Source organism: Stomoxys calcitrans, chromosome 2, assembly GCF_963082655.1.
Source record: "Stomoxys calcitrans chromosome 2, idStoCalc2.1, whole genome shotgun sequence".
Classification (NCBI taxonomy): domain Eukaryota; kingdom Metazoa; phylum Arthropoda; class Insecta; order Diptera; family Muscidae; genus Stomoxys; species Stomoxys calcitrans.
The window spans coordinates 50,699,295-50,715,537 of NC_081553.1; the positions used below are offsets into that span (position 1 = coordinate 50,699,295).

Consider the following 16,243-nt stretch of genomic DNA (forward strand, 5'->3'; position numbering starts at 1 on the left):
ATTCTTCCTTAATTTTCTTCTGTTAATATAAACTGAGACTAGCCTAGATACACACAAAAAGCTTTCAGATATTTTTACGACAAACAAAGCAATGGTATAAGGATTCCCTCCTTTCAATGTAACTGTATAACGTTTCTCTTCAACATATCAAACGTTAGCCATAAACATAGCATTATTGAATAGAAGGCATTGAATAAGATCTCGAGGTGGAAAAAATCACAAAAATATTTTAAAGAAGCCAACGGGCTCGTCGCTGTGCTATGGGTCAATCCAGCCTAGGCACAAAAAAGCACTTGCAGTGACATTCAAAGATTTTCAAGTGCACAATAAAAAGACTTTGGCAATGTGGATGTGTTTGTTGTTCTTAGCATTGATAATTAGTTTGTAACGGAATAGTCGAATGTAAGGTTTTCTTCACTCTTGCTGCGCTAAGGAGAGTTAGAAGATTTATTGAGTCCTGTTTCAAAACGAAAGCGTGTCCTACACCGTAGTCAATAGACATTGGGTATGTAGGGCACCTTAATCAATTTGACAAAGGTGCTGATGAGGACACATGGTGCATTAGAAATCATGATCCACTAACCTGTTAAGTGCTTTGAACAATAACACACACTCCTTCAACTGTTATAAGTTCTTTGCTATGCTATTCTTTGAATTGAATGCATTGAATATGATCTCGAGCTGGAAAACGTACGAAAAATCACGAAAATTAACTAACTTTGTTTATTGTAAACTCTTAAGGACATTTTTGAGGCAAAAATGCTCACACTATTGCATATTACTGTGTGAGTACACAAGAAAATAATCCCAATCAAGTCCATGGGCTTGGAAAAAATTGCAATTGTGTGCTCGTCACTGTTAGAGACACATTCACACACACAACATAGAGTACACAAGAAAAAAAATCCCAATCAAGTCCATGGGCTTGGAAAAAATTCCAATTATGTGCTCGTCACTGTTAGAGACACATTCACACACACAACATGTTTATACCCTTCACCATAGAATGGGGGTATATTAATTTCGTCGTTTCGTTTGCAACACATTGAAATACTGATCTGAGGACCCAAAAGAGTGTACATATTCTTGATTGTCTTAACACTTTAAGACAATCTTGCCATGTCCGTCCGTCAATATAACTTACGTTAAAGTAAGTAAAGCTGGGCACATGAAATTTTTCGCAAATATTTCTTATTAACGTATGTCGGTTGGAATTATAAAAAGGCCAGATCTATCCATGTTTATATAAAGCTTCCATATAAACCGATCTTCCGATTACACTTCTACAAATCGCAATTCTTATACGTTTTGGCTACAGTTTTGCATTATCAGGCCTGTTCCGATTTTCGAATTCCCAATATTCACAAAAAATCCCCAAAATGTCCCTTTCGGGCAAAGACAATTTCAAAATCGGATTTTTTTTGTAAATTTGCTGTGGAGGCAGCAGGTATTGTTTGGTGCAAAAATATTTGTACGCGCATTTTTGGGACTTACAGAGCAAAAACAAGTCAGAGCGTGCAAAGTTAGGCCGGGCCGAATCTCATATACCCTCTACCATGGATCGCATTTGTCGAGTTCTTTGCATGGTATCTCTTTTTAGGCAAAAATTTTAAATTTGCAAATTTTGCCCATGGACATTCCACTAAGGAACAGGGGCAAACTTCTCACGTATCAATGAGTGCAGTCCGATTTAAGTTTTAAGCTCAATGATAAGGGGCCTCCTTTATATAGCCGAGTCCGAACGGCGTGCCGCAGTGCGACAACTCTTTGGAGAGAAGTTTTACGTGGCATAGTACCTCACAAATGTTGCCAGCATTAGGAGGGTAAATCACCGCTGAAATTCTTTTTCTGATGGTCTCGCCAGGACTCGAACCCAGGCGTTCAGCATCATTGGCGGACATGCAAAGAATAATGGATAAGAATAGTTATGCTATTAGAGATATATCAAGTTATAGTCTGATTCGGACAATAAGTGAATTGAATGTTGAAGACCATAGTAGAAGTCATTTGGGTAATATTTGAGCCCATTCGAATAAGAATTGCGCTTGAAAGGGCTCAAGAAGCATAATAGGGAGATCGGTATATATAGGAGCTGCATCAGGCTATAGATTGTTTAAGACCTTATTGGACATGTATGTTGAAGGTCATGGGAGAAGCAGTTTTACAAAATTTCAGCAAAATCAGATAAGAATTGCGCCCTCTAGAGGTTTATGAAGTCAATAACCCAGATCTGTTTATATAGCAGTAGTTGGAAGTCATAACACAAAACTTCATGCAAAAATTTTGGCAAATGGAACTTGCGAACGTTCATATCCGCTAAATCAGACAGGTTCACAAAGAAATGAGAACCTAAAGTGGAACTGCTTCTTGCTGCTAGTGCGGGACACATACACAGAAGGTGTTCTATAGTCTCTTCTTGCTCGATGTCCTCACAGCTTCTGCAAAAGTCGTTACTGGCAACCTTCAGTCTGTCAGCATGTTTTCCGATTAGACAGTGACCTGTCATGACGGATACAATGATTGAGATGTTCGTTCTGGCTAATGACAGCAAAGCAGCAGACCCTCTAGTCCTAGTTCCGAGTCTCACAAGCTCGTCCGCGTTAGAATTCCCTGGGATATCTCTGTGGTCCGGCACTCAGAACAAGTGAATTTTGAACTGTTCAACCACCTCGTTGAGACATCTGCGACAGTCGTGGGCGGTTTTTGTGTTCAGCCATGTCCGTCCATCTGTCTGTTGAAATCATGCTTCAGTCATTAAAAATAGAGATATTGAGCTGAAATTTTGCACAGAAGCAGATTAAATTCGAAGATGGGCTATATCGGACTATATCTTGATATAGTCCCCATATAGACCGATCCGCCGATTTAGGGTCTTAGGCCCATAAAAGCCACATTTATTATCCGATTTTGCTGAAATTTGGGACAGTGAGTTCAGTTAAGCCCCTCGACATATCTCTCCAATATGGCACAGATTCAGATTTGGATATAGCTGCCATATAGACCGATCTCTCGATTTAAGGTTTTGCGCCCATAAAAAGTGCATTTATTATCCGATTTTGCCAAAATTTGGGACAGTGAGTTGTGTTAGGCCCTTCGACATCCATCTGCAATTTGGCCCCGATCGGTTCAGATTTGGATATAGCTTCCATATAGGCCGATCTCTCGATTTAAGGGTATGGGCCCAAGAAATGCGCATTTATTGTCCGATGTCACCGAAATGTGGGGCGGTAAGTTAAACTAAGCCCTTAGACATATATCTGAAATTTGGCCCAAATCGGTTCAAATTTGATTATAGCTGCCATAAAGACTGATCGCTCGATTTAAGGTTTTGGGCTCATAAAAGACGTATTTAGTGTCCGATTTCGCCGAAATTTGGCACAGTAAGTTGTGTTAGGCTCTCCGACATTTGTCTGAAACTTGGTCCAAATCGGTTCAGATTTGGATATAGCTGCCATATAAGCCGACCCGCTGATTTAAGGTTTTGGGCCCATAAGAGGCGAATTGATTGTCCTATTTCGCCGAAATTTTGGACAGTGAGTTGTGTTAGGCTCACCGACATTTTTCTGAAACTTGGACCAAATCGTTTCAGATTTGGATATATAACTGTCATATGAACCGAAGCGCCGATTTAGGGTCTTAGGCCTATAAAAGGCGCATTTATTGTCAGATTTTGCTAAAATTTGGGACAGAGAGTTGTGTTAGGCCCTTCGACATTCTTCATCAATTTGGTTCAGATCGGTCCAGATTTAGATATAGCTGCCATATAGACCAATCTCTCGATTTAGGGTCTTAGGCCCTTAAAAGCCACATTTATTATCCGATTTTGCCGAAATTCGGGACAGTGAGTAAGTTTAAGGCCCTCGACATATATCTGCGATTTAGCCTAGATCAATCAAGGTTTGCATATAGCTGCCATATAGACCGATCTCTCGATTTAAGGTTTTGGGTCCATAAAAAGCGCATTTATTTTCCGATATCGCCGAGATTTGGGACAGTGAGTTGTGTAAGGCTCCTCGACATTTTTCTGCAACTTGGCTCAAATCGGTCCACATTTGAATATATCTGCCATATAGACCGATCTCTCGATTTAAGGTTTTGGGCCATAAAAGGCGCATTTATTGTCCGATTTCGCCGAAATTTGGGACAGTGAGTTGTGTTAGGCTCTTCGACATTTTTCTGAAACTTGCCTCAGACCGGTCCAGATTTGTATGTATGGTTTGGATATATACCCGAGGTGATAGGTATCCAAACTTAACGCCTTTTTACTAATTTCGTTCAGTTAGCTGATATGATGTGCATACGAGTATTTATCTGAAAAAAAATATGCGCAAATAACATGTTGTCGATGAGTTTAATATGAAAGCAGAAAAAAAGAAAAAGCAGAAAGAGGGTACTTATCTGAAAAATATGCACAAAATAACATTTTCTTGATGAGTTCAACATGAAAGCAGTTTTGGTACTCTATTCTACAAGCCGCTATGCCGCTATCGATTTTGTTTTTATTTTGATTATATTTTATAACAATATCAACGACCAAATTCAACAAAACTGTGGGAACATTCAGTCGAATTTGGAAAGTCACGTAGAGAACAACATTAAGCGCAAGAAATTTTAAGTTTTTTTTTTTAGTAAAAGGTACGTACTTGTTCACAGGAGTAAGAACCGTTAATTATGGTGGCATAGAATGTTGGTTTTAAATTAAAACTGATTAAAACAAAATAATATTGGAATATTATAGTTTATAATTATGATCAGCTCATAACCGGTTGAAGAATTCGTAGATGGATCCAAACAAATCCATGAGTAGCTAAAAGTATTTAATACCAAATTTTGTTAAAAATTAAGTCTCGGCTATGAATATTTTCCCTGTTCCTGGAAGAACACAGAGCCATGTGAAAAAGTTTATTTTAAAGTTATTGCCTTTGGGTCCATGTATATAGGTCCCGGATCAATGTGCACATAGAAAGCCATTCCTTGAAATGAAAGGTTTCTACTTGGAATTTAAAATTAAAATTTTTTTAAAACTTTGGTATATTTCTATCATAAATAGTTTCTCTGTTCCTAAAAGGAAAATCTTCAAATTCACCAGATGGACGCAAAGGACATGAAACTTTATGAGCTTAATATGTCAAAAATCTATATATTATACTATACCAATAAATATCCTACCGGCTAGAAAGTTATTGCCTTAGGGTCTATGTGTTTAGATTAAGGATCACTGTGCACCATTGCAAGATGCTCATACATTCTACACAAAGAGGGCCAAGCAAAAGAACCTAGAGGTTTCATTCCACTTTACTTCCACCCTTTGCTCACCAAATACAATTTAATAATCATTTCTCTAAATACGTTTCTTCCTTAGATAGACAATAAACCACCACTCACCATGGATTTCTACTATATGGCCGAGTCAGCTCCCTGCCGTTCAATTTTAATGACAGCGAAAGCTTTAAACATTAATTTGAACAAAAAAATATTGGATTTGTCTAAAGGCGAACATCTTAAGCCAGAATTTCTCAAAATAAATCCACAACATTGCATTCCCACGTTAGTGGATGGCGATTTCAACTTATGGGAGTCTCGTGCCATTATTGTCTATTTAGTAGAAAAATATGGCAAGAAGGATGATCCTCTATATCCCAATTGTCCCAAGAAGCGTGCTGTCATCAATCAACGTCTTTATTTCGATTTGGGTACATTGTATAAAAGCTTCGCCGAGTACTTTTATCCCAAGTTCTTCTTTAAGCAACCAGTTGAACCAGAGGTATATCAAAAATTGGAAACAGCTTTGGAGTTTTTGAATGTGTTCCTATCCGAATCGAAATATGTTGCCGGTGATACCATGACCTTGGCAGATTTGGCCATATTGGCCACGGTCAGCACCATGGAAGTTGGCAATGTGGATGTAAGCAAATATGAACACATTAACAGATGGTATAATGTAATGAAAGAAACAGCTCCTGGTGCTGATGAGAATCATGCTGGTGTTTTGGCTTATAGAACATTCATAGAAAAAAATAGTAAAAAATAAATGCAATTAAATGTAACTGGATGAAGATGCAGTATTTTAATGGGAGGAGGGATAGGTAATTGTGATCATTAAAGATTCGAGAAGGTTTATGTAATGATTGATATACTTCTTGAAAAATGTAACCTAAGACAGGATTTTTAACGAATTTAAGAACCAAGCTACAGAAAAAGGAAAAATAACAAGCCTTTACAATGGCTTACATTGGTGGTTTTGATTCGGTTGTATGATCCTCTATATGAAACAAGTAAAAGTGTGCTAAGTTCGGTCGGGCTGAATCTTGGGAACCCACCACCATGGATTCTGATTAAAATTTATACAAAATGAATTAATTTGTAGGGCACAATTTTATTCTACATTAATTAAAACTCCTTGGAACCGAACAAGGATGGTCAAGAGATCGGTTTATATGGGAGCTATATCAGGTTATAGACCAATTTCGACCGCACTTGGCACAGTTGTTAAAAGTCATAACAAAACACTACGTGCAAAATTTCAACCAAATCGGACAAAATTTTCGGATTGCAAGGGCGCAAGTAATCAAATCGGGAGATCGGTTTATATGGAAGCTATATCAGGTTATTCCCCGATTTGGATCGTAGTTGGCATAGTTACTGGAATTCAAAACACAACACTATCTGGAAATTTTAAGCCAAATCGGATAAAAATTGTTCCTTCCAGTGGCTCAAGAAATCAAATCGGGAGACCGGTTTATGTGGGAGCTTTATCGGGTTAAAGACCGATTTGGACCCCAGTTGGTTCTGTTCGCAAAATTTCAGCCAAATCGGACAAAAAGTGTTGCTTCCATGGGCTCAAGAAATCAAATCGGGAGATCGACCGTTTCCAATCCCAAGAAGTATCAGTGCAAACTTTCACGCGGCTAGTTTCTCGCGTTCGACCTCGTGATGTAAAAAAAAATTCAGCCAAATAGGACAAAAAATGCGGCTTCCAGGAGCTCATGAAGTAAAATCGGGAGATCGGTTTATATGGAAGCTATATCAGGTTATACACCAATTTCGACCGTACTAGGAACACTTGCTGGAAATCATTACAGAACAATACATGCAAAATTTCAGCCAAATCAGACAAACATTACGGCTTCCAGGGGCTCAAGAAGTCAAATCGTTAGATCGGTTTATATAGGAGCTACATCTAAATCTGAACCGATATGGCCCATTTGCAATCCCCAACGACCTACATCAACAAGAAGTATCTGTGCGAAATTTCAAGCGGCTACTTTTAAGCATTCGGCCGCTATCGTGATTTCGACAGACGGACGGACGGACATGGCTATATCGATTCAAAATGTCGAGACGATCAAGAATATATATACTTATTCTACAAACGGAATGTCTAAATTAGTATACACCCATTTTATGGTGGTGGGTATAACATCCTATAGTGGTGGGTATAAAAACGCTTACCCACCCACTTTGGACACATATTAAACTCATAAACCCACCCGCTTTGGACACATATTCAACTCATAACGTCCGGTGAAAAATACACCATTTATAAACCTTATCAGCTATATCGAAATATGATCCGATCTAGACCGAACTCGCCAATGACGCAAAACAATTCAAAACAATTCACTGCTCTCGGTCATAAAACGGGTGATTGGCCTAGCTGGTAGCTATATCAAAATATAGTTCGATCTACACCATATTCAACTCACTGTGCCTATTGAAATTGGAAAAAATAGGTTCAGTTTTGGTTATAGCTTCCATATATATGTTCGTCCAATTAGCAGTTCTACTGCAATAAAATGGTCATTTGTTGACCGATTCCCTTGAAATTTGGCAGGAAGGATTTTCTCTTGACTCTCGACTTTACTGGTGAGTTCATGAAAATCGGTTCAGATTTAGATTAGCTCCCATATATATGTTCGCCCGATTTTGAGAAATATTGCAATAAAATGCTTATTTGTTAACCGATTCTCTCGAAATATGGCAGGAAGGAGTTTCTCCTGACTCTCGACATTACTGGCGAGTTTCATTGAAATCGGTCCAGATTTAAATATAGCTGTCATATTTGTATATCGCCCGATTTTCACTCCAAGGGCCACTGCAAGCGCATTTATTGACCAAACTCACCAAGGTTTTATACAACTCTTTCCTCTATGACTACCACAATATCGGAGAAGTTTGCTTGAAATAGGTTGAGATTTACATATAGCTCTCATATATTTATTCATCAAATTTTGGGTAATTTGCAATAATGTTGTCATTTGTCAAACGTAGTTATTATAGTTTGAACATATTTGCTCGAAATTTGATAGGGATTGTCTTATAACCAATTTGAAAATATCCGTCGAGGTCCCTAAAAATTGGTTCAGAATTGGATATAGCTTCCACATTGTACTTATAGTTTAGGTGTGGGGTATTATATAGTCAGCAGCGCCCCACTTTTGCCCTCCCATACCGGTTTTATTTTAATTTTTTGTAGCTGTTCTCTCCAAAGAGGTGTCGCATTGCAGCTAACCGTTCGCACTCGGCTATAAGAAGGAGGTCCTTTATCATTGAGCTTAAAATTGAATCGGACTGCACTCATTGATATGTGAGAAGTTTGCCCCTGTTCCTTAGTGGAATGTTCATGGGCAAAATTTGCAGTTTGCAATTTTGTTAGACCATTGTAGGCCGCCTTGTAACCGAATTGGTAGCGTGCTCGTATTACCAGTACGGGGGTCATGGGTTCAACTCCCAGCAGATGCTTTGCCTGTCACTACTGTGTGATTTTATTTGAAGACTGGAATATTAAGTTTACCTAACCCAGATGAACTGTACAATGTTGAAATAATATTAAAAATCTTCCCCACCAATGCTTCTTCATAAATTATTGTGGTGTAAGTCTGTGCTAAATTTTTCTTTGTTGGTAGTTACAAAAAATGCAAAATAGCCTAATTTGGAAAAATTTTAAAAATATTTTGTTTTATTAAAACTATAACTTAATTTTAATAGAAAAGGCCATATCTCGGAAAGTAAAAAAAAATTATAGTTTCTATTATAAAAAAAAAAAATATTTACCACTTTTGGTATTTGAACTTGTGTGAAGGGAAAACATTTCATTTTTATCTTTCAGTCACCATAAAATATTGTTGTTTACTTCAACAGAAAAAAGCGTTTTTATTTTCTTTTTTCCCAAGCACTTATTCCATTATCGGTCATATTTGGCCATTCTGATTATATGATACAGTTAAAGAAAGACAAAAGTTGGTCCAAGTATACCACAAAGTTCCCTACACCGCCGAAAATATTTACAACTTGAAAATTTAAGATACGAATTGACCATGTCTGCATATGACGCTGAAAGCCGGGATTCGAATCTCGCTGGAAACGTTCGAGAGGTACTATGCCATGTTAAAAGTTCTCCCTAAAGTGATATCGCACTGCGGCCCGCCATTCGGACTCGGCTATAAAAGGTGGTCCCTTATAATTGAGCTTAAACTTGAATCACACAAAACTTATTGCTGCTATTCCTTAAAGGAATGTTCATAGGGAAATTTTCAGGAATATTAGAGCATATTAGGCATCTCGGTACCCGAGTTTGTAGCTTGGTCAGATTGTCAGTGTGTGGGTCTTGGCTTCGCTTTGCACCAGATGCCTTGGTTTGCTGCTATTCCTTAAAGGAACGTTCATAGGCAAATTTTTAGGAATATTAGAGCATATTAGGCACCTCGGTACCCGAGTTTGTACTTTGGTCAGATTGTCAGTGTATGGGTCTTGGCTTCGCTTTGCACAAGATGCCTTGGTCTGTCGCTAGTGTTGTCTCACGATGAACTTACATAACTTGATAGCGTTAATCCATGGGCCTAAAAAATTACTAATGCAGAATTTGAAGACCTGTTACCTTGTTCATAAGAATACATGGGTCGATAGACAGACAATCCGATCGCCATGACTAATACAAAAAAAAAGAATTGTTTCTATTTAAGTTGATCGGTAAATGTACTTAACAATGGGTGTAGCTCTTCTACTTTTTAGTGTTGCAAACAAATGCCTGAACCTCAACAGTGGTATAGGGTATAGAGTGTATTAAGATTATGAAAATTTTTGTGAAATCCAATTTAGTTGCTGTTTAGAAGTCACTGAATAGACGACATTGAGATCAAGAAATTTTAAATATTTCATACATAGAGGTATAAATAAAAATTATAGGAATAAATTGTGGTGTTTCAGAATGTTGGTTGTAACTTAAAAAGCCACAGAGTTTAGAAAAAATGACTTACGTGATGTTGTGCAATTCTTATTCTAAACGCTCTTGCAACGCAAGTTTATAGCCTTCATCCCCATACGGATACGACAATCTGTAAACCAAGGACTGTGTAATATAAGGGGTGGTTAAATTTTAAGTGCCGACGTTGATTTTAGTAATAGGGTCTGTGTATCGCTCCATGGTTCCAACTGAGTTGGTTTCAGATCGAGAAATGTTAAATGAAATGAAGAAAAAGCTTGACCTTTAAAAGTGGCTCACATTCAATGGCGCCCTTAACATATATTATTTTCCACTCATAAAATTCCGAATTTTACCTCTATCCTTCCCAGATACTAAACCCAACCATGGATTTCTACTATTTGCCTGTCTCGGCCCCCTGTCGATCGGTTATAATGACAGCCAAAGCTCTGGGCGTTGAACTAAACAAAAAATTGCTACAAATTTCAAAACGCGAAAACTTAAAACCGGAATTCCTTAAAATTAATCCTCAGCATTGTATTCCCACATTGGTTGATGGTGATTTGACTTTGTGGGAATCACGTGCCATTATGGTCTATTTGGTGGAGAAATATGGCAAACAAGATGATCCCTTGTACCCCAGTTGCCCCAAAAAGCGTGCACTCATCAATCAGCGTCTTCATTTCGATTTGGGTACACTGCATACAAGTTTTGCCAATTACTTTTATCCGAAATTCTTCACCAAGAAACCAATCGGACCGGAGGTTTATAAAAAATTAGAAGCAGCCTTGGAATTTTTGGATATATTCTTATCGGAATCCAAGTATGTTGCTGGTGATACCATGACATTGGCTGATTTTGCCATTTTGGCTACAGTCAGCACCATCGAAATGGCAAGTGTGGATCTAAGCAAATACCCGAATATAAGCAGATGGTATAATGAAATTGGAGAAACTGCGCCTGGTGCTGATGAGAATCGTGCAGGTGTTTTAGAATATAAGAAATATATTTAAAATTAATAATTTGTGGGGATAAATAAATATAATTAATGAAATAAATTGGTTTTGAAACGTTGAATCTATGAGTGAAGGCATATGCAATCTGAATTCTAGGGGTTCAAAAAGTCACTTCAGTGGATTAGGGCGACGCCTGACTGTCTATGCATATATATTGTGACAGTCACAGTGGGCGCCACACAGTGTTGTCAAATCGAAAAATGTTGGAAATAATTTCTGAACTTTAGAATGGGCAGAAATATATACACGAAATTTAATATTGTTCATGAAGATGTGGTTTTCAATAAGTTTGAAATATTTAAGGCTGATTCATGGGGCTTAAAAGTTGGTCACATCGAGCATTATAAATGAATGATTGGTAAGCACTCAAAATTTGACATGATAGAGGTGACCAACTTTCAAGCCCCATGTCCGTCTGTCCGTCTGTATGTTGAAATCACGCTACAGTCTTTAAAAATTGAGATATTGAGCCTTGTTGTCCATAAGAAGGTTAAGTTCGAAGATGGGCTATATCGGACTATATCTTGGTATAGTCCCCATATAGACCGATCCGCCGATCTAGGGTCTTAGGCCCATAAAAGCCACATTCATTATCCGATTTTGCTGAATTTTGGGACAGTAAGTGGTATCAGGCCCTTCGACATCCTTCGTCAATTTGGCTCAGATTGCTCCAAATTTGGATATAGCTGCCATATAGACCGATCCTCCGATTAAGGGTCTTAGGCCTATAAAAGCCACATTTATTATCCGATTTTGTTGAAATTTAGGACAGTGAATTGTCTTAGGCCCATCAACATCTTTCTTCAATTTGGCCCTGATCGGTTCAGATTTGGATACATCTGCCATATAGACCGATCCTCCAATTTAGGTTCTTAGGCCCATAAAATCCACATGTATTATCCGATTTTGCTGAAATTTAGGACAGTGAATTGTCTTAGGCCCATCAACATCTTCCTTCAATTTGGCACTGGTCGGTTCAAATTTGGATATAGTTGACATATAGACCGATCTCTCGATTAAAGGTTTTGGGCCTATAAAAGGCGCAATTATTGTCCAATGTCGCCAAAATTTAGGACAGTCAGTTAGGTTAAGCCCCTCGACATCATTCGTCAATTTGGCCTGGATCGGTTCAGATTTGGATATAGCTGCCATATAGACCGATCCTCCGATTTAGGGACTTAGGCCCATAAAACCCTATGTATTATCCGAATTTGCTGAAACTGAGGACAGTGAGTTGTGTTAGGCTCACCGACATTTTTCTGAAACTTGGACCAAATCGGTTCAGATTTGGATATAGACCGATCTCTCGATTTAAGGTTTTGGGCCTATAAAAGGCGCAATTAGTGTCCGATGTCGCCAAAATTTAGGACAGTCGGTTAAGTTAAGCCCCTCGACATACTTCTGCAATATGGCATAGATCTGTTCAGATTTGGATATAGCTGCCATATAGACCAATCTTTCGGTTTTAGGTTTTGGGGCCATAAAAGCCACATTTATTATCCGATTTTGCTGAAATTTGGGACAGTGAGTTGTGTTGGGCCTCTCGACATCCTTCTTTAATTTGGCCCAGATCGGTCGGGATTTGGACATAGCTGCCATATAGACCGATCTCTCGATTTAAGGTTTTGGAGCCATAAAAGGCGCATTTATTGTCCGATTTCGCCGAAATTTGACAGTGAGTTGTGTTAGGCTTTTCGGCATCCGTGTCGTATATGGTTCAGATCGGTTTATTTGTATACCCTCCACCATAGGATGGGGGTATACTAATTTTGTCATTCTGTTTGTGACACCTCGAAATATGCGTCTGAGACCCCAAAAAGTTTATATATTCTTGATCGTCATGTCATTTTAAGTCGATCTAGCCATGTCCGTCCGTTCGTCCGCCTGTCTGTCGAAAGCACGCTATCTTTCGAAGGAGTAAAGCTAGCCGCTTGAAATTTTGCACAAATACTTTTTAATAAAGTAGGTCGGTTGGGATTGTAAATGGGCCAAATCGGTCCATGTTTTGATATAGTTGCCATATAAACCGATCTTGGGTCTTGATTTCTTGAGCCTCTAGAGGGCGCAATTCTCGTCCGATTTGAATGAAATTTTGCACGTGGTGTTTTGGTATCACTTCCAACAACTGTGCCATTTACGATTCAAATCAGTTCATAATCTGGTATAGCTGTCATATAAACCGATCTTAGATCTTGACTTCTTGAGCCAATAGAGCGCGCAATTCCCATCCGATTTGGCTGAAATTTTGCATGAGTTATGAGTTACAATAACTGTGCGATGTGCGAGTATGGCGTAAATTGATAAATAACCTGATATAGCTGCTTCAAATCGGCTTCTCTCATGATCTTCAACACACGTGTCTAATATTGTCTGAATCGATCAATAGTTTGATACAGCTCCCATATAAACCTATCTCCCGATATTGCTTCTTGAGCCCCTACAAGACGCAATTCTTAACTGAATGAACTGAAATATTACACAACGACTTCTACAATGTTCAGCATTCATTTATGGTCCGAATCGGACTATAATTTGATACAGCTCCAATAGCATAAGAGTTCTTATTCTATATTCTTTGTTTGCCTAAAAAGAGATACTGCACATAGAACTCGACAAATGCGATCCATGGTGGAGGGTGTATAAGATTCGGCCCGGCCGAACTTAGCACGCTTTTACTTGTTAGATAAAGCCACTAAAAAGCCCAATATTTTGTTATACACAATAGAACAATGACTTGTACTTATTAGTATTTGGTCCAAACCGGAACATATTTCGATATAACTGCTATGGGACATAATGTATGCAACTTTCACCGGATTTTGATTAAAGGTGGTTTACATATACACCCGTGGTGGTGGGTATCCAGAGTTTAGTCCGGCCGAACTTAACGCCATTTTACTTGTTTTTCTGAGTCCTATGCTGTCACGTCAGGAAATAAGTCCTGTTTTGGGGTGCTGGGACGGCCTTTCAAATATTTCGCACCAAAGTGGATATTATATTGGTTCTCTTCTCGCAAATACCTTTTATTGGAGCCCTATATTGCTATGGTCGGTAAATATGTGCGGTATGGGGGTGTTTTTATGGGTGAGGCGCACCCCATATATCAGATTCGTGCTCTGGTCTCAAATACCTTTCATTTGAGTAGCCACACTCTTTGCCCCGAAAGTGGATATCAGATTCATACTCCACTCCCAAGAACCACATTGGAGCTACATATTTCTATAGTCGGTATATATGTGCGGTTTAGGGGGAGTTTCTGAGGCGAGGCGTCCCTAAAACACTTGGCCATGAAGCAGACATAGATATGAGCCCCTTTTTGCCGGATTTGGATATAGCTACCATATAGACCGATCTCTCGATTTAAAGTTTTGAACCCATAAAAGGCGCATTTATTTAACGATGTCGCCGAAAATTGGGACAGTGAGTTGTGTTGGGCTCTTCGATATTTTCCTGCAACTTGGCCCAAATGGGTATCTTAATTTAAAGTCTTGGCACCATAAGAGGTGCATTTATAATCCGATTTCACTGAAATTTGACACAGTGACTTATGTTAGGCTTTTCTACATCCGGGTCGTATATGATTCAGATCGGTTTTTTTTTAGATATAGCTACCAAAAAGACCAATATTTTGTTATACACAATTGAACAATGACCTATACTTATAAGTATTTGGTTCAAATCGGAATATATTTCGATATAGTTGCATTTGTCACCGGATTTCGACGAAAGGTGGTTCACATATATACCCGAGGTGGTGAGTATCCAAAGTTAGGATCGAGTCTAGGCGTTCAGCGTCATGAACGGACATGCAAACCTCTGCCTTAGGGTGGCCTTCCCAGAATTAGGTATAGTATCCATTTATTGATATCGTTCAATTTACACTTATGGGGTAGATGTAGAGTTTTATATTGTCTACACCGGCTTACTTTTGCCCTACCTTACATGTTTTGTTATCGTATAGGTTTTATGTTTGATACAGTTGTTAATTGGTATACAAATCTAATAAATAAATAAAAGACTCAAAAACAAATGCAGTTAATTATCCTCCATAAATAATTTCCCTTGGTGTTTGTTTTAATGTGTTGATCTTTACAATCGTTAGTAAATTGCGCCTACCAAACACATCTATTAATTACTCATATGAAATCCAGCAAAATACGAAGTATGTTGTCTACAATCATACGAGTGAGGTTTCTAAAGGATTCCTGGCGGTGGATGGTATGAAAAGTTCGATTCAAGCGAAATTAATTCGAAATGTGTGGCACCTGTTCATTATGCCACTAGATTACCAGTGTGTTGCCAGTTGATGGGTTTAATTTTTACCATCTGAGGCTTTGTCAATACAACCTAACCTTACCCAATTTTTTGTATTTTGGCCAGATACCATTGAATCATTCTCTCCTAATTGCCATATAGACCGCAAAATGTATTAAGTAATAAATTTTGTTTTTGTTGTTATTTTAAATTAGGTTAATTAAATAGTAGATTAAACCAATCCCAAATGAAAATGTTATACTGATTTTCGAATATTTAGAGTTCAGTTTAGTTTCAGCTGACAAGTGCGGCAATAAGTCATCGAAATATTGAAACAATAATAGACATATTCCTTGTCCATTGAATATTAGCTAGGAAATTGTAGACTCCCTTTAATAACAGCTGCTAAGAAACTTTCTTTAAAGTAACCACTTTTAAATAGCGAACTTAATTAGTCAATCTTAAACCCCTAAAAATTTGAGAAAACACGTTTGACTTACTTTTGGGTAAACAATTACTTTAGCCTTAGCTGCTTTTCTTTGACAAAAATGTGGGATAGTCCACTTAGCTTTTGAAATATGACGTACTTTTAAGTATTTGCCAACTCTAGTATAACCCAAACAAACAAAACTTACATAACATTAGTCGATATTTGAAGGTCGTCGAAAGTATAAGGCAGAGAAGAGCGCAAGAAATTTTTAAAAATTCGCAACAAAAGATGACGTATTCATAAACAACAATAAATTCAAATGGAACCAAATGCCGGTTCTTG

At 38.1% G+C, this 16,243-nt stretch overlaps 2 protein-coding genes across 2 annotated transcripts; both read left to right on the top strand.

Moving 5' to 3' along the window:
- Nucleotides 1–5,386: 5,386 nt before the first annotated feature.
- Nucleotides 5,387–6,031, top strand: LOC106083097 (glutathione S-transferase 4-like). Its single transcript, XM_013245941.2, has one exon. The coding sequence runs from the start codon at nt 5,387–5,389 to the stop codon at nt 6,029–6,031; it is 645 nt and encodes a 214-aa protein (XP_013101395.2).
- A 4,490-nt stretch (nt 6,032–10,521) lies between these two features.
- On the top strand, nt 10,522–11,224 carry LOC106083104 (glutathione S-transferase 4-like). Its single transcript, XM_013245950.2, has one exon. It carries the CDS (start codon nt 10,588–10,590, stop codon nt 11,212–11,214), a length of 627 nt encoding a protein of 208 aa, XP_013101404.2. The 5' UTR covers nt 10,522–10,587; the 3' UTR covers nt 11,215–11,224.
- Nucleotides 11,225–16,243: the final 5,019 nt, after the last annotated feature.